This window comes from Melospiza melodia, chromosome 29 (genome assembly GCF_035770615.1).
Source record: "Melospiza melodia melodia isolate bMelMel2 chromosome 29, bMelMel2.pri, whole genome shotgun sequence".
Classification (NCBI taxonomy): Eukaryota; Metazoa; Chordata; class Aves; order Passeriformes; family Passerellidae; genus Melospiza; species Melospiza melodia.
In genome coordinates, this window is record NC_086222.1 from 3,788,757 (window position 1) to 3,807,152 (window position 18,396).

The window sequence follows — 18,396 nt, forward strand, 5'->3', positions numbered from 1 at the left end:
AGCAGGTGCAGAGGTTTGGGGACAGGGATTGGTGGGAACTTGGACAGAGAGATGTTTATAAAATGTGTGTGCTCTGAGGTGCCAGCAGCCAGCCCCTGCTTTTCTGAGAGGGAAAAACCCAACCAGTGTGAGGCAGATGGAGAAAGTGAGGGAAGTGCAGTCCAGATGAGTTCAGAGGGACCCTCAGCAGCCCACCAAAGCCTCCTGCCCTGCTCACACAGAATATTCCGAGTTGGAACCACGAGCATCATCGAGTGTGCAGCCTGTCCTGTGCTTCCTCTGGCACAAATGAAGAATTTTCAGGCATTAACCCCCTGCTTCCCCCCACACAGACAATTCTGTTGTCTGCTCACACAGGGAGAGGTTAGGAACAAAAAAAAAGAGAGGGCAACGATTCCAAACTCTCCTTTCTCAGCCTCTTCTCCTCTCCCCACCCATCTCCTGCAGGAAGGATGGTTTGCTTTCCCAGCCTGTCTGCCTAATGAGGTGGAGCAGCTCGAGCCCATGAGTTTGCTGCTGTGTTGGTACAATCGCTGCCTGAGCTCCCTGCCCTCTTTTGTGTGTGCTGTTCTGTCGTGCTGCAGCGCTGCCGTCAGAGGGAGTGCTCCAGCAGGAGATTCAAATGCTGGAATTGTCACAGGGAGTGCTCCAGCAGGAGATTCAAATGCTGGAATTGTCACAGGGAGTGCTCCAGCAGGAGATTTAAATGTTGGAATAGTGAAAGGCAGTGCTCCATCAAGGGTTTTAAACACTGGAATTGTCACAGAGAATGATCCACCAGGAGATTCAAATGCTGGAATTGTCACAGGGAGTGCTCCAGCAGGAGATTTAAATGTTGGATAGTGAAAGGCAGTGCTCCATCAAGGGTTTTAAACACTGGAATTGTCACAGGGCGTGCTCCACCAGGAGATTCAAATGCTGGAATAGTGAAAGGCAGTGCTCCATCAAGGGTTTTAAACACTGGAATTGTCACAGGGAGTGCTCCACCAGGAGATTTAAACACTGCAGTGCTTCACCAGGAGTTTTAAACACTGGAATTTGTAGAGGAGATGCTCCATCAGGAGTTTTAAGCACTTGAGTGCTCCATCAGGAGTTTTAAGCACGAGAATCGTCACAGAGTGATCCACCAGGAGTTTTAAACACTGGAATTATCACAAGGAGTGCTCCACCAAGGGTTTTGAGCACTGGAATTGTCACAGAGAATGATCCACCAGGAGCTTTAAACACTGGAATTTGCAGAGGAGATGCTCCATCAGGGGTTTTAAACACTGAAATTGTCACAGGGAGTGCTCCAGCAGGAGATTCAAATGCTGGAATTGTCACAGGGAGTGCTCCAGCAGGAGATTCAAACGCTGGAATTGTCACAGGGAATGCTCCAGCAGGAGATTCAAACGATGGAATTGTCAGAGGGAGTGCTCCAGCAGGAGATTCAAATGCTGGAATAGTGAAAGGCAGTGCTCCATCAAGGGTTTTAAACACTGGATTTGTCACAGGGAGTGCTCCACCAGGAGATTCAAACGATGGAATTGTCACAGGGGGTGCTCCATCAAGGGTTTTAAACACTGGATTTGTCACAGGGAGTGCTCCACCAGGAGATTTAAACACTGCAGTGCTCCACCAGGAGTTTTAAACACTGGAATTTGTAGAGGAGATGCTCCATCAGGAGTTTTAAGCACTTGAGTGCTCCATCAGGAGTTTTAAGCACGAGAATCGTCACAGAGTGATCCACCAGGAGTTTTAAACACTGGAATTATCACAAGGAGTGCTCCACCAAGGGTTTTGAGCACTGGAATTGTCACAGAGAATGATCCACCAGGAGTTTTAAACACTGGAATTTGCAGAGGAGATGCTCCATCAGGGGTTTTAAACACTGAAATTGTCACAGGGAGTGCTCCAGCAGGAGATTCAAATGCTGGAATTGTCACAGGGAGTGCTCCAGCAGGAGATTCAAATGCTGGAATTGTCACAGGGAGTGCTCCAGCAGGAGATTTAAATGTTGGAATAGTGAAAGGCAGTGCTCCATCAAGGGTTTTAAACACTGGATTTGTCGCAGGGAGTGCTCCACCAGGAGATTTAAATGATGGAATAGTCAGAGGAAGTGCTCCAGCAGGGGTTTTAAACGCTGGAATTGTCACAGGGAGTGCTCCAGCAGGAGATTTAAACCCTGGAATTGTCACAGGGAATGATCTATCAGGAGTTTTTGAGCACTGGAATTGGTAGAGGGAGTGCTCCACCAGGAGTTTTAAGCACTAGAATTGTCACAGAGAGTGATCCATCAGGAGTTTTAAACACTGGAATTGTCAGAAGAGATGCTCCATCAGGGATTTTAAATGCTGGAATTGGCAGAGGAGATGCTCCTGCAAGAGTTTTAAACACTGGAATTGTCACAGGGAGTTCTCCACCAGGAGTTTTGAACTCTGGAATTGTCACAGGGAGTGCTCCACCAGGAGTTTTGAACTCTGGAATTGTCAGAGGGAGTGCTCCAGCAGGAGATTTTAAGCACTGGGATAGTGAGAGGCAGTGCTCTACTAAGAGTTTTAAACACTGGAATTGTCACAAGGCATGCTCCACCAGGAATTTTGAGCACTGGGATTGTCAGAGGGAGTGCTCTACAGGAGATTTTGAGCACTGGGATTGTCAGAGGGAGTGCTCTACAGGAGATTTTGAGCACTGGGATTGTCAGAGGGAGTGCTCTACAGGAGATTTTGAGCACTGGGATTGTCAGAGGGAGTGCTCTACAGGAGTTTTTAAGCCCTGGAGTGCTCCGCTGGCGTGCCAGTGCTGCTGAGAGGCAGGAGCTCTGTTCGAGGTGCTCAGGGTGCAGTTTGGTGTATGCCCCGTGTGCCCTGCAGAGCTGTGACCTTCCCTAGCCCTGCATGCAGGTGTCAGGTCACTAAATCGTGACTATTTCGAGGCAGTAATTAAAGGCTTAGAGAAAATATCCCGTTTTTCACATTCCTCCCAAGCTCTTCCTGCTTCCAGCCCCCCTGTAACCACGAGCTCTGCTCTGTGCTCCTGTAGCATCATCTCTGCAAACCTGTCCCATCTTCTCCCTGTCTGTTCTGTGTGCAGCCCCCTCCTCCTGTTGCTGATTTATTTTCTCTTTTCAGTTCTAATGCTTATGGTTTCTTTTTCCAGTATGACAGACTTAACCTGCTCAAAGTAAGAATATGTTTTTCCTTTTTCTTTCTTTTTTCCTCTCCCCCTCTCCATTTTACTGTCTGTTGATTTTCACAGTTTGCATCTCCCTCTCAGTGAGCTTTAAAAACAAAAGATAAATTAGAAGAGAGATTTAAGGAGATATTTAAGGGATGAGGTTGTTTGGATTTTGGACAAGTCTTGGTGGAGGAAAAGCTGAGGTTTGAGTGTTGGTATATTTAAGGATGTTGGTAAAATTATGGACATCAGTATAATGGAGTATCAGTATAATCAGCAATCATCCATAATTATGGATCTCAGTATAATTTTTTTTGTGTGGAAGAGCTTAAAGAAGAACCTGCAGAGCTCCTTTATAGAAGACCCTTGATTGAGGGAAAATGGAATTCAAATTTGAGGAGGGAAAAGAAAAGTAAAATAGTTCCTGCAATGAATGCAGCAGAGAGGACTGAAATCCTGTTGGGCTGTGCTGACACCACAGCATGGGCACCCTGATTTAGCAGGCAGAGTGGCAGCAGTGCCTCTGCTCTGTGTGTGTGCCAATTATAGTTCGATTATGAGGTTTTTTTTTTTTTTCCCAGGAATTTCTGAGTTACTGCCTTTTGCTCGTTAGGGCAGACAGATGGCAAAACAAATCTGCAGGAAAATCAACTCCACCTCAGGGGCTGTGCTCCTGAGGACAAGGTGCTGTGTGCATGGCTCAGATTAATTACCCTGCTGCTGTTTTTAGTCCAGACTGGGTTGCATAAGGCTTTTTTTTTTTTTTTTCCACGTCCTACTTGCAGAGAGGGATGACTTCAACCCAGTCCTTTATGAATGGATCAGGTGTGGCCAAGTATGGAGAAGAGTGGGAAGCAGGAGGAAATTCCTCTGCTTGGAATGGGATATGAGCCATGCTCTGTGTTCAGTCCCTCAGCTCATCTCCTTTCCCCAGGATTTTGGGGGGAAAAAAAAGAGCGTGTTCCTCTTTTTAATGTCAGATTTTTGTATTTTAGCTTGTGTGCTGTGTGACTGTGGGGCTTTTCACGAGAGAGCTCTGCAATGGGTGCTTCAGAAATGGGATGCAGTGAGGTTCTGTGGCACACAGGGAGCTTGGAGCAGGCAGATCCAGGGTGGGAACAGAGCTGCCCTTGTTTCTTCACAGAAATCTGTTCCACTCTGATTTCATCAACGCTTCTTCCCTGTGGCAGAACACCCTGTGTGTCCTTGGTGGGCAGGCAGTGCCTCTGTCCCTGTGAATGAATATTCCAGGGAATTCTCAGTGAGGTTCCTCTGTGGCCAGGCACAGCACAGAACGTTTCCCCTCCTATTCCAGCCTGGAAAATTCTCCAAGGTCAGCAGCAAGGTGGCTCCAGAGGAGGGAAGGCAGTGAAATATTGCTGCTGTCCTTGTGTGTTGTCCACTGAAGGGTTTGGGAGAGGGGACAGCTCAGCTGGAGCTGCCCACCCTCATGGGGAAGGCTCTGGTGCCCCCAGGATTCACTGCCATGAGGGAAATCCCCCCAAAAAAGGGGGATTCCTGTGTCCTGAAGGAGCTCAGTGTCCTGCCCTTGGAAAGCCAGCCTGGCTGCAGTGGGAAGCTCATTCCTTCCTCTCCCTGTGCAGATAAATCTCACCTCCAGCTGGAAATTGCCAAGCGTGGCTTTCCAAGCTGAGCCAGCTCTTTTGTGTGCTCCAATGTGACTGTGTGGCCTGTCCTCTCCAACCATCTGAAACGCCATGATAAGGATGGGGGAAAAAAAATAAAAAAATCCCATGTGCAGATGATGCAAAACACTGTGGCTGAAATGCTGAAAAAAAAAAAAATCTATCTTTTTTTTTTCCTTGCCTAGCTTCTCTAGCGATTTTCTACAGCACTTTTCCTGGCTCTGTGTGTGTGTATGTGTGTGTCCCTTTTAAAATTCAAAATACCCTTGGGACATTTGCCTTTTGTGGGCAAAGCTGTGTCCTTGCCCTTGGCACTGCTTGGAGGGCTCAATATGAGTTTGACCAGCGGGCCAATGGAAGAATGAAAACCCTAAAGAGATGATGATGATGGCGTTGTGATGATGATGATGATGGTGATGTGGTGATGGTGATAATGACGATGGTGATGATGTGATGATGATAATGATGATGGTGATGATGTGATGGTGATAATGACGATGGTGACGATGTGATGATGATAATGATGATGGTGTTGTGATGGTGATAATGATGATGGTGATGATGTGATGATGATGATAATGATGATGGTGTTGTGATGGTGATGGTGATAATGATGATGGTGATGATGTGATGATGGTGATGATGAGCTCCTCTGTTGCTGGCTGGTGCTGCTGGTTGCAGACAAGGTGACAGCATGTCTGTGTGTGTGTGCATGTCCACATGCACACCTTGGCCTGAACTGTCTCCTGTTCCAGACTCCTGCTGCTGGACTTGTCCCTTGCTCCGTAACTGGGGATAACTGTGTCACACCACACTGTGAAACCCATTGAAATCTTCCGTTTAATCCCACTTTCACTTCACTAATGATCCAAACCAGATTGGACCTGCTTTCTCTGTCCCTCTTTCTTTTTGATCCTAAGATCTCTGTGCTAACTAATGCTTCTCTTTTATTTTGTCCTTACAGAAAAGCCAGAGTTGGTATAATGTAAGTACTCCTGTTTCTCTTGTCCCTGGGTGGCTCTGGGTGGGAGGGGGGAAGGTGCAAAGGGGCTTTGCAGTGGCACTGGGGCACCCTGACCATTTCCAGGAGGAGGAGCTGGAAATGGCTCAGCACTGGCAAAGGAGGGCTGGCATCCTCAGGGAAGGGATGCCAGAGACAGAGAGCAGAAGCTTTGTCCTTTTGGTCACTCTGGTGATGCTCCCCACATCCTAGAGGGCAGAAGCTTTGTCCTTTTGGTCACTCTGGTGATGCTCCCCACATCCTAGAGGGCAGAAGCTTTGTCCTTTTGGTCACTCTGGTGATGCTCCCCACATCCTGCAGCTCTGGTGTCCCAGCGCAGGGTGTGGTGACATGTGGTGACAAACAGAGCTGCTGTCACAGACACATTTTATGAAAAAATTTTTTCCTTAGGATTTTTCCTCCTGAGAGGCTGACAGGCCTCAGGAACAAAATGTAAACATTGATTATCTGCTGCTGTGGAATGCAACAGGTGCATCTGTGATTGGTCTCGTGTGGTTGTTTCTAATTAATGGCCAATCACAGTCAGCTGGCTCGAACAGAGAGCCCAAGCCACAAGCCTTTGTTATCATTCCTTCTTTTTCTATTCTTAGCCAGCCTTCTCATGAAATCCTTTCTTCTATTCTTTTAGTATAGTTTTAATATAATATATATGATAAAATAATAAATCTGAAACATGGAGTCAGATCCTCATCTCTTCCCTCATCCTCAGACCCCTGTGAACACCATCACAGCTGCCACCCTGCAAACCCTTTGCATCTCTCAGGGTGGTCTGGAGGCCACAGAGGAATTATTTTCTACCAACCCCAGAGAAACACCAACCACCCTTTGCTTCTGCCTTGGTGTTTTTTCCTTCTGCCAGCACGAGGGGCACAAAGCCGGTGTCACCTTTGCACGGTGGGGCCCCCACCCTCTGCAGTAGCCATAGGTAAATGCAGCAGCCACCCATGGGCAGCCACAGTTCCTGCCCTGCTGCAGCCTCCAGAGCAGGATGGGGGCAGCAGAATGTGGGATTTGGGCAAGGTGGAGAGGCAGAGTCAGGATCCTGCTGGGTGTGAACAGCATCGCAGGAGGAGACCCCAGAGGCAGAGAGGGAAAGAGGCAGCGAATAAAAGAATAAAAATATTTTATTTTAAGAATAAAATACAAACCAAGCAAGGTGGGCCAAAGTTGTGGAGAAGTACCCTCTGAAGTAGCCATAGGCAAATGTGAGAGAGGGACAGAGGCAGTGAATAAAAGAATAAGATTTTATTTTAAGAATAAAATACAAACCAGGGTGGGCCAAACTGGTGGAGAAGTACCCTCTGAAGTAGCCGTAGGCAAATGCAGCAGCCACCCACGGGCAGCCACAGTTCCTGCCCTGCTGCAGCCTCCAGAGCAGGATGGGGGCAGCAGAATGTGGGATTTGGGCAAGGTGGAGAGGCAGAGTCAGGATCCTGCTGGGTGTGAACAGCATCGCAGGAGGAGACCCCAGAGGCAGAGAGGGAAAGAGGCAGCGAATAAAAGAATAAAAAGATTTTATTTTAAGAATGAAATACAAACCAGGGTGGGCCAAAGTTGTGGAGAAGTACCCTCTGAAGTAGCTATAGGCAAATGTGAGAGGGGGACAGAGGCAGTGAAGAAAAGAATAAGATTTTATTTAAAGATTTTATTTAAAGAATAAGATTTTATTAAAGAAGAGGTGGAGGAGTGGCAGATAAGGGCTGTGAGCAGATGCCTCAGTCTGAGCTGGCTGCTGCCAAACCCTGGCTCTGTCACCAGGCTGGAGGTGACTTTGGCTCTTACTGCTTCTGCCTGTAGCTGCTGAGCTCCATTCCCTGCTGCATGATGCTTTGCTATGCTCTGCTTCTGTGGGTCTCTCGTGTTTTTCATGTCCTCTCTATCTTATCTTTCTGTTCTCTTGTTTTTCCTCCATATATTTTCAGCATGAGAGACAGTACATCCGGAGAGTAAGCACTGGCTGCGTTTTTTTTGTGGTTTTCCCCACCCCACCCCGTTATTTTCCTTTGTAAACAAAACAAAACAAAACAAACCCATTTTCTAGTTAGCAGAGACATTCTGGCCAGATAAAAGCAGCAGTGTGAAAATATGGATGAGGCACAGAGTGCAGGGAGTCAGTCAGTCCTACTTGGCAGTGTTATTTCTGTTAAAAATTTGCTAATGCATCTCCTTGATAGAGTTTGGCAGCTCCTTCCAGGCAGGATTTTTCTGCCATTTGGACCATTGTGGTTCCTCCATTCCTCTCCCTTCTGAGGGCAGCTCTAGCAATGAACCAGTGGAATCTCCCTCTTCATGAAATCTCACAATTTCCTTTGCCCCACTCTTATTTTACACAAACCCCTCCACACTGTTCTGTGTGCCAGGCACTGTGCAAACCCAACCCAAAAAACAATCCCAAAAAGAACAAATGGACCTCAAAGATCTGCAGGGCACCACCAGTTTTCTTCATTTTTTTTTGCTGCTTTTAACTGGTCTTTTTGTCTCTGGAACACTGCATTCCTCTTTGCCAGTTGGAACCTTCCCTTTCCCCTCTCCTGGATTCCTTTTTCTCTATTTTTTTTTGTGATTTTTTTTCCTTAAATGCCACCAACTTCTCCTGCCTTGTGTGTTCTGTGGATCCCAGCAGTGCTTTTTTTTGGGATTGCCATCCCTGCCCTGTGGAGAAGTGGGAGGAAAGGGCTGAAATGAGCTCATGGGTTGGTCTGGCAGAGCTGCCCCTCTCTCTGGTTGTGCTTTCTCTGCTTGGCTTTGCAGAGGACACATAAAAACTGGTGCAGGTGCTCTGTGAGAGTGAGAATATTTATTGTTTGGGAATAAATGCACTCAGAGTTTTGGGGGTTGCTTTGTGTTCTTGTCCTTGTGGTGGAAGAACAGAAGCTCAGGAGAAAGGAAAAATCCCTGAGGTGATTCTCAAGCCTTTAGTGAGGAATTGTGTACATGGAGACTTTGGTTTGGAAATATTGTGGTTTTTAGGGGGGAAAATCTGTTGGTCAGTTGTGGTTTAACTATTGTAGTGTCTGCTTTGGGTTGTGTGTCTGTGTGGTGAATTATTGTTAATTCATTTATTACTTTTAAAACAATTCATAAAATAGACCTCAGGCCTTAAAGCTGAATTTCCTTTGTGGTTTTGTTTGCTGCAACAGAGATGTGCCTTACCCTGTACCCCTGAGGGGCTCTGAGAGGTGGAAATTTGTGTTTGGCTTCCCTGAGGAGCCCAAGGAGGAGCTGCTCTGTCTGGGGGGTGTCAGTAACTCCACACTTGGGAGATGCCACTCGTCACCCAGCAGATGCAATTAAAATGAGAGACAAACTGGGGATATTTTGCTGCCAGGGATAAAATCTCTCTCCTTCTCTCCTTATTTTCTCTGAGTTTTGGGCAAAGGGCCCCACTTTGGTGTCACTGAGCCTGACATTCTGAGCCTGGCAATTCTGCCTTGGTTTTCCTGCCTCATTCTGCCTCACTTGGGCTGTGAACCCTTCTACTCCCTGTTCCCAAACTGGAGTTTGTGTCTGAATATCCTGCAGCATTTCTGCTGCTCCACAGCAAGGTTTGATTTTAATTCAGCACCAGGAGAATCCAGAGGATGCTCTGGAAAAGAGAATGAATAAGGTGAACTTGAAAAGTTAGAGAAAACTCAGCTGACAGCAGGGAAGAGGTGAGATTTAAACCCATGAAGTTTTTACTTTGGCATTTACATCCCAAGGTCTGCCTTGCTCTGAATTCTTTCATTTTATCTCTCACATGCCTGAATATTTTTCTTCTTCCTTTAACTGAGCAGTGAAAAGACACCAATTGACTCTTTTAGGTGTTCCTAAATATTAGAATATCAGGAATATTTGCTGTTCCAGTCAGTGTGGGCAGGTCAATAGAGCCCACACTTTCCCCCCTGTGTTTGGGAGAGCAAAGTCTGCACTCAGGATTGCCTGAATATTTTTCTTCTTCCTTTAACTGAGCAGTGAAAAGACACCAATTGTCTCTTTTAGGTGTTCCTAAATATTGGAATATCAGGAATATTTGCTGTCCCAGCCAGTGTGGGCAGATGAATAGAGCCCAGCCCTTCCCACCTGTGTTTGGGGGAGCAAAGTCTGCCCTGAGGATTGCAGGGAGTGGGACAGGAGCCCTGATCCTGCAGCTCCGCCAACAAATTTCTGCACATAAATTCAGCACACAAATTTGCCAGGCAGCCCTCAGCCTGGCAGGAGCTCAGAGCCTCAAAAATAACCCCAAAATGCCCGTGAGGAGACAGGTAGAGGGGAGGGGGCAGAGTTTTCCTTTAGGGGAATGCAGGGAGAGCCTGTGCAGGAGGAGCTGGGAGGATCTGACGTGGATTGTGAGGCTCTAAAGGGCCTTTGTGGGGAACTCTGAGCAGCCCTTGAGCTTCTGGAGAGTACCCAGGCATCACAAGGCTGATAAGGAATCAGCCCTGGCTGGGCTCACAGGGCTCTGTCTGTTCTTGGAGACCTCGTGGGTGCCACAGGGGAGACTCAGCTGCTGGAAAGAGTAAAACAAACAAAAAAAAAATTCTTGTAAAGGCAACGGGGAATTCTGCCTCATTTTGGGGAGAACATCAGGAAAACCTTTCCAGGGGTGGCAGGTGAGCAGCAGCAATCATGGGAATGGAGTTTAATGCAGAAATCCAGGCCTGATGTGTGAGCAGAGTGTTGAAGAGCCCTTTTCTCTGTAAATCAACACAATCATCTTTGAATTCCCAGTGACCATTTCATGATGGTTAACTCTCCCAGTAACCAATTCATCAGATTATTTCTGGAGCAGTGTTAACTCCCTGCCTTTCAGATGCTTTAAATCCTGTCAAATTTCTCCCCCTTTTCTCTTTAAATCAGCACAATCATCTTTGAACTCCCAGTAACCATTTCATCAGATTATTTCTGGAGCAGTGCTAACTCCCTGCCTTTTAGGTGCTTTTTATCCTGTCAGGTTTTCCATCACTTTCAATGTGTGGATTACCAGTTGCTGGCTTGTAGAGGCACTAAATTAGCAGTAAACATTTAGTGCCAGCTCCTGTGATGATGAACGCAGATCCATTTTCCAGCCCAGATCCCAGTGATTACTTTGAAGCATCTTCCTCTGCTTTTCAATCACTTTTAAAAGGAGAAAAAGATGCAAAATCTGAGAATGGGTTCAGAGGAGATGCTGTTGGACTTTCTTTGCTGGTTTTTCACACCAGCCCTGCTGTCAGTGGGGTCTAAACTCTCCCAGATCCTGTTCTGTTTATTCCAGCAGTTTTCCAGAAGCAATGTAAACCACAGAAAGCCCATCAGTCATGAAAAGTGGATGAGCTTTTCCTTCCCCTTTTCCTCTGTTCCTTGTGCTACCTCTGCTCCATTTTCTGTGCCTTGTGCCATCTCTGCTCTGTTTTCTGTTCCTTGTGCCATCCCTCTCCGTGTTTTCTGTGCCCTGTGCCACCTCTCTCCCTGTTTTCTGTTCCTTGTGCCATCTCTGCTCCAATTTCTGTTCCTGTGCCATCTCTGCTCTCTCTTTTCTGTGCCTTGTGCCATCTCTGCTCCCTTTCCTCTGTCCCTTGTGCCATCTCTCTCCCTGTTTTCTGTTCATTGTGCCATTTCTGCTCCATTTTCTGTTCCTTGTGCCATCTCTACTCCCTGATTTTTGTGCCACCTCTGCTCCCTGTTTCCTGTCCCTTGTGCCATCTCTCTATTTTCTGTGCTGTCCAAGACTCAACATTCCTCAGGTTTTGTGTTCTCTGCCCTGTCCCTTTCCCCGGCAGTGTTTGCTGGACGTTTCCATGGAGGATTTGTTTGTGTGGAATGAGGAGATGTCACCACAGGGAGTGACCCTTGTGTCCCCATTGCTCAGGGAGCAGTTCCCTCACCTGGGCAGTGCCATCCTGTCCCATCTCTGTGTTTGCAGTGCAGTTAATGTTTTAATGTTTGCTGCCTCCAGCTCCAGCTCAGCTCTTCCCATCACTGCTGGCACATCTCTGCACAGACAGAGGGCTGGGGGTGGATTTTTGTTTTATTTTATTCAGTTCCTTTTGGAGTTTCCAGCCAAATGAAACTCAGTAAAGCATCCAGTAAAGCAGTGCAGGTGGCTGCAAATTCTTTGTCATTCACTGGCTACAGAATGGGGCTTTTTTGGGCCTGCAGGGACTTCACTCAGCCCTTCATTTCCAAACTGACCTGACTTATTAATGAATCCTAGAAAGTCCCAATTTTGGGGAGAGGAGTGGGTTCAGAGATGCACCCATGAGCGGTGCAGCCCCTCAGATTCTGCCTCTGTGGGCCTCCCATGGCTGCTTCCTCCCAGCCACATCCTTTATTTTTATCTATCACATGCCTGAATATTTTTCTTCTTCCTGTAACTGACCTGAGCAGTGAACAGACACAGAACCACGGAACTACAGAATTCAGAAAAATCACAGAATCACCAGGTTGGTGGAGACCCTAAAGATCATCGAGTCCAACCCAGCCCCAACCCCTCACCCAAACCCTGGATCCAGGCTTTGTTAAACACACCCAGGGATGGGGACTCCACCACCTCCCCGGGCAGAACATTCCAGAACTTTATCACCTTTCTGTAAAACACTTTTCTCTGCTATCCAACCTGTATTTCCCTTGGCACAGCTGGAGGCTGTGTGCTCTGGTTGTGTCAGTGCTGCTGCAGACAGAGCCCAGCCCCAGCTGAGCACAGGCACCTTTCAGGAGCTGTGAGAGTGATGGGGGCAGCCCTGAGTCTCCTTTTCTGCAGGCTGAGCACCCCCAGCTCCCTCAGGGGTTCCTCTCAGGGTTTGTGTTCCCAGCCCCTCTGGATGTGCTCAGTGTCCCAAGGTCCTGCCCAGGCTGAGGGCCCAGAGCTGGGCACAGCACTCCAGGTGTGCCCTCACCACTGAGCTCAGTGGGGCCCAGGAAACACAAATATTGCTCCTCACACGTGCAGAGCAGCTCAGGTGCCCCCCATCCATCCATCCATCCATCCATCCATCCATCCATCCATCCATCCATCCATCCATCCATCCATCCATCCATCCATCCATCCATCCCAGCCCTGTGGACAGCCCCCATCACCCAGGGGTGTCTGCAGGCTCAACCAGGCCGAGTCTCCTGAGTCTCCTTTTCTCCCTCAGTTGTTCCTCACAGGGTTTGTGTTCCAAACGCTTCCCCAGCCAATTGTCTTTTTCAGCAATACAGAGTTTATTTCTTTTTCTAAATCTGAGAATATCAGGGGTATTTGCTGTCCCAGCCAGCGTGGGCAGATCTCAGGAGCCCCCCTGTGTTTGGGAGGGCACTGAGACCTGCAGGCAGAGGGACAGGGGCCCATGTGCAGGGAGTGGGACAGCAGCCCACGTCCCAGGCTCCCCTCAGCCTCCAGCACACTCTGTCCAGCAACTTTCCATGACAGGAAACATCTGCTGGGAGGCAGGGCCGGGTTACTGCCGGGCATTGGCCGCCGGCGTTCCCAGCTCCACTCACTGCAGCCATGGGGAGGCATTTTGGGATCTTCCCTGCCCGCCCCTTCCATGAGAAGCACAGAGACTGAGGCTGCCTTTGAGAGCAGAGCCTGAGGCACCGAGGAGGCAGAATTGCTGCTTTTTCTGCTGCCACAGAGGGGAGAGCTGAGCTGGAGCTGTTGGAGCCGCGTGAGTCGGGGCCGGAGCTGTGTGGGGTCGGGTCTGGCACCGCTGGACATTTGGGGGCTTGTGCTGCCCTGCTCACACCTGCCAGGGCTCCTGCAGGGGATGCCCACAGCGAGGAACTGCTGAGGCTGCAGCAGGAGAGCACAGAGAGTGCCCAGCAGCACAATCACCCCCATGAGCCTCTTTGGGAAAAGTGCTCTGGAGGGGAAATCCTGGCTGGGATCATCAGGGGCCGCCTGGGATGAGCTGGATGTGGGCAGGAGAGCAGGGGAAGGCACCTAAACCTACCTGGACTCCTGCCAGGCTGCACCTCTCTGTGCTTTGGATTACCTGGATGTGAGCAGGAGAGCAGGTGAAGGCACCTAAACCCACCTGAACTCCACCTGAACTCCTTCCAGGCTGCACTTCTGGGCTTCGGACAAGCTGGATGTGGGCAGGAGAGCAAGGGAAGGCACCTAAACCCACCTGAACTCCTGCCAGACTGCTCCTCTGGGCTTTGGATGAGCTGGATGTGGGCAGGAGAGCAAGGGAAGGCACCTAAACTGACCTGAACTGCTGCCAGGCTGCATTTCTGAGCTTTGGATGTGGGCAGGAGAGCAGAGAAAGGCACCTAAATTGACCTAAAACTCCTGCCAGGCTGCACCTCTCTGTGTTTGGAAGAGCTGGATGTGGGCAGGAGAGCAGAGGAAGGCGCCTAAACCCACTTGGACTCCTCAGGCTGCATCTCTCTGGGCTTTGGACAAGCTGGATGTGGGCAGGAGAGCAGAGAAAGGCGCCTAAACCCACCTGGACTCCTGCCAGGCTGCACCTCTCTGGGCTTTGGACATAAAGAAGGAGCAGAGGGAGCAGGAAGAGCAGAGTTGCAGTGGAGCTGGGCAGCTGAGCAGGGCTGGGGGAAGGAGCTGATGGATTCCCTGCTGGAGTGTGGCTCCCTCTGGGATCTTTGCCTGGACCAAGAGCTGCCCTGGTGGGACCTGGAGGGACTCGTGGACTCCTCTGGAGGAAATGCCAGCCCTGGACCTGATGGAATCCCAGCTGTGAGTGTCTGAACTGAGCTGGCTGTGCCCTGGCAGAGCAGAGCCTCTCCCAGGACAGGTTTGAGCTCCTGCTGAGCCCCAAGCTCAGCCCTGCAGGGATTTCAATCCCCTTTCCCCACTCCATCCCCATCCTCTCTGCTTGTTCCTGGAAATCTTGGCCTTGGGCTCTTGCTGGAGCCCATCTCACACCAAGATCTTTTCCAGATGTTCAGGCTGGGAGTTTGGGAAGTACAATTGATGTTTCTGTCATCAGCTGGTTGGCAGGTTTTGCTCAGAGTGAGATCCCTTCCTCTGGGCCCTCTGCTCCTGTTGGAATATTCTGTTTCTAGTTTTGAGCTGCTGTGAGGAACAGGGAACGCTTTTGGGGGCGAGGGGTTGTCTGTGATTTGACAACCGACATCAAATCTGCTGCAATCTGACAGCTTTTGGCAGAGCTGTGAGGCTGATTCTAAATAAACTCTGTATTCCTCCCACCCCTGTGGCTCCACCACCATCCTTAAGCAGAAATTGCCTTCTCTAATCTCAGAATTTTGGGGCCCTTCAGTGCTGGAACACTCCCACATTTCTGCCCTGGTAGATCAGTGCCTCTGGATTGTTGGATAAAGAAGGAAAACGTGGCTCCTTCTCTGCATTTGTGGGAGAAGGAGCATTGCAGATCCTCTGGAGATGTGGATTTGAAGGGGTTGTGGCTGTGGGGAGCAGCTGGCACAGGGTGGAGGAGCTGTGGGCTGTCACACCATAAACCCCGATGTCCCTCCAGCCCTGTGGTCCCTGAGCCCTCCCTGAGGCCAGGACACAGAGCAGGGGCAGGGCAGGGTTCAGTGCCTGGGATATTTGGGAGAGCCCTTTTGGAGTGAGGTGTTCTCACTATCCCAGCACGTGGCTGTGTTTGGTGGGGAGAGGGGTGGGAATGGGGAATCCTGAGCTCTTGGTGCCAGTGCTTGCTCAAGCTCCTCTGAATAACCTGGCAGGGCTGAATAACCCATTTTCTGAGGCAAACCCTCATTTTCTAGGGCGAAACCCCCATTTTCTGGGTTGAATCACGCCTTTTCTGGGGTAAATCCTCCATTTTCCGTGCTAAATCAGCCATTTTCTGGGGTAAATCTATTTTCTGTGCTGAATCCTGTTTTCTGTGGTGAATGCCCTGTTTTCTGTGGTGACTGCCCTGTTTTCTGTGGTGAATCCCCTGTTTTCTGGAGTTAATCCCCCATTTTCTGTGCGGAATCCCTCATTTTTGGGGGTAAATCACCTCTTTTCTGTGCTGAATCCCTCATTTTATGTTCTGAATCCCCCATTTTCTGGGGCAAATCCCCATTTTCCTGGGGGAGCTGCCCCATTGCTGGTGTTTGGCAGGTGAGTGCTGCAAGCAGAGCACACGCCCTACCTTGGACAGCATGCAGGGACAGAGAACTCTGCAGGCACAGAGAACTCTGCAGGCACACAGAATTCCTCTCCAGGCAGGGCTGCAGCCTTTCCAGGATTTTTCCCTTTCCAGCCCGGATTGCTCTCCCAAGCCACGTTCTCCTCTTCCTCTCCCTCCCTGCATAAAGCCCGAGCCCTCCCATCTCTGGGCTGTGATGGGAGCTCCTCGGTGCCTCTGCCCTCCTTCTCCTGCTGTCCCTGAGGTGTCCCTGTTGTCCCCAGCCCATGTCCCAGCTGCCCCTTGTCCTCACAGCCCCTTTTTCCCTGCAGGTGCTGAGCCCCACGTACAAGCAGCGCAATGAGGATTTCAGGAAACTCTTCAAGCAGCTCCCGGACACCGAGCGCCTCATCGTGGGTAAGGGCAGCCCCAGGGGGGCTCTGGGGAGGAGAACAGCAAAAACCCAGCCAGGTTTTCGTTCTTAAATTCATCCACAAACACCTGGGGTTGATGTCCAAAAAGGTGACAGAGTCCTGGAACTTTATTCCAGTAAAAAAATATTCCAATAAACTCCGAGCGCCTCATCGTGGGTAAGGGCAGCCCCAGGGGGCTCTGGGGAGGGGAACAGCACAAACCCAGCCAGGTTTTCATTCTTAAATTAATCCACAATCACCAGGGGTTTATGTCCAAAAAGGTGACAGAGCAGTCCTGTAACTTTATTTCCATGTCTATATGAATTAAATAAAATACTATATAGTATATACTATATAGTATATAATATATTGTATATAGTATATAGTATATAGTATATAGTATATAGTATATAGTATATACTATATACTATATACTATATACTATATACTATATAATATATAATATATAATAATATATTATATATAATTTATAAATAAACATGGATATTATATATGAAAACATGAATATATATTTTTATATATAACATATATATTTCGATCTGTTAATATATATTTTCATATATTCATATATTTCATGATATAGGTTTTCATTCTTAAATTCATCCACAAACACCAGGGCTTGATGTCCAAAAAGGAGACAGAGCAGTCCTGGAACTTCATTTCCATGTCTACATGGATTAAATAAATAAATGAAATATAATATATCATATGTATTCATATATTATATATAAACACGGATATTATATATGAAAACATGGATGTATATATAATATATAATATATAATATATAATATATAATATATAATATATAATATATTATATATTATATATTATATAATATATATTATATATAATATATATTATATAATATATATTATATAATATATAATATTTATGTTTTATAAAATATATATCCATTTATATATATAACATATATATTTTTATATGTTAATATATAAATATATCCATAAACATATTAAATATATCAATGAAGTGGTTATATTTAATGAAGGGCCTTCAGGTATGGTCATGAGTTTTTCACACAATTACAAGTTTGGTCTATTTGCACATCTCAGGGGTTAATTGTCCAATTAGAGCTTCATGTAATGAGATTATATTCCCCCAGTTTTCTCTCCTCCCCAGTTCACTTTTATTTGTGCTTTTTGGGGCCTGCGGCTGTTGGGTGTCCTTGAATTTCATGCCCAGAGGAATTATTTTTTTCTGACCAAAACGTGAAGAGTTTATATGGAGTTTATATGGAGTTTATATGGAATTTATATGGGGTTTAGACTCATGCACTGATGCAGCTCATGATCTGAAAAACACAAAGACAAAAATCTTAAGGTATCAGTGGCATCTTGTGGTTTTCTGCTCCTCTCTGACCACGTGCTGTCCTCCCCCAGATTACTCATGTGCCCTCCAGAGGGACATTCTCCTGCAGGGCCGCCTCTACCTCTCCGAGAACTGGATCTGCTTCTACAGCAACATCTTCCGCTGGGAGACACTGGTGAGGCTCCTCTGCTGCCATTGTCATCAATTTCTCCTTTCCTGGTGTTGTTCCCTGCCTGGTGAGGCTCTCCCACTGTGGGCTGTGCCCCCATTTGCTTTGGAAGGGCTGTTCTTGCTGCTTTTCTCACAAATTTCCCCCTTTCCTCGTGTTTTTCCATGCCTGGTGAGGCTCTCCCACTGCTGCCAACCCTCGGGCTCACATTGGCTTTGGAAGGGCTCTTCTGCTGCCTTATTCATAAATTTCTCCCTTTCCTGGTGTTTTTCCCTGCCTGGGAGACACTGGTGAGATTGTCCCACTGCTGTTAACCTCGGGGCTGTGCCCACATTGGCTCTGGAAGGGTCGTTCCTGCTGCCTTTGTCTTGAATTTCTCCCTCTCCTGGTGTTGTTCCCTGCCTGATGAGGCTCTCCCGCTGCTGCCAACCCTTGGGCTCACATTGGCTTTGGAAGGGCTCTTCTGCTGCCTTTCTCATGAATTTCCCCCTTTCCTTGTGTTGTTCCCTGCCTGGTGAGGCTCTCCCACTGCTGCCAATCCCAGGGCTCAGATTGGCTTTGGAAGGGCTCTCCTGCTGCTTTTCTCATGATTTTCTCCCTTTCCTGGTGTTTTTCCCTGCCTGTTTTTTCTCTG

The 18,396-nt window shown here is 48.0% G+C and overlaps 1 protein-coding gene across 6 annotated transcripts in view; it reads left to right on the forward strand.

Annotated features, from left to right (window-relative positions):
• Positions 1–18,396, forward strand: part of GRAMD1B (GRAM domain containing 1B) — a 124,836-nt gene that overhangs the window by 80,741 nt on the left and 25,699 nt on the right. For 5 of the 6 annotated variants that reach the window (XM_063178252.1, XM_063178256.1, XM_063178257.1 and 2 more), the window contains 4 exons: positions 5,767–5,787; positions 7,746–7,769; positions 16,160–16,244; positions 17,665–17,768. In XM_063178252.1, the coding sequence (XP_063034322.1) occupies positions 5,767–5,787; positions 7,746–7,769; positions 16,160–16,244; positions 17,665–17,768 (234 nt within the window). The remainder of the gene's footprint in view (positions 1–5,766; positions 5,788–7,745; positions 7,770–16,159; positions 16,245–17,664; positions 17,769–18,396) is intronic. The other variant, XM_063178253.1, reaches the window with a different exon arrangement.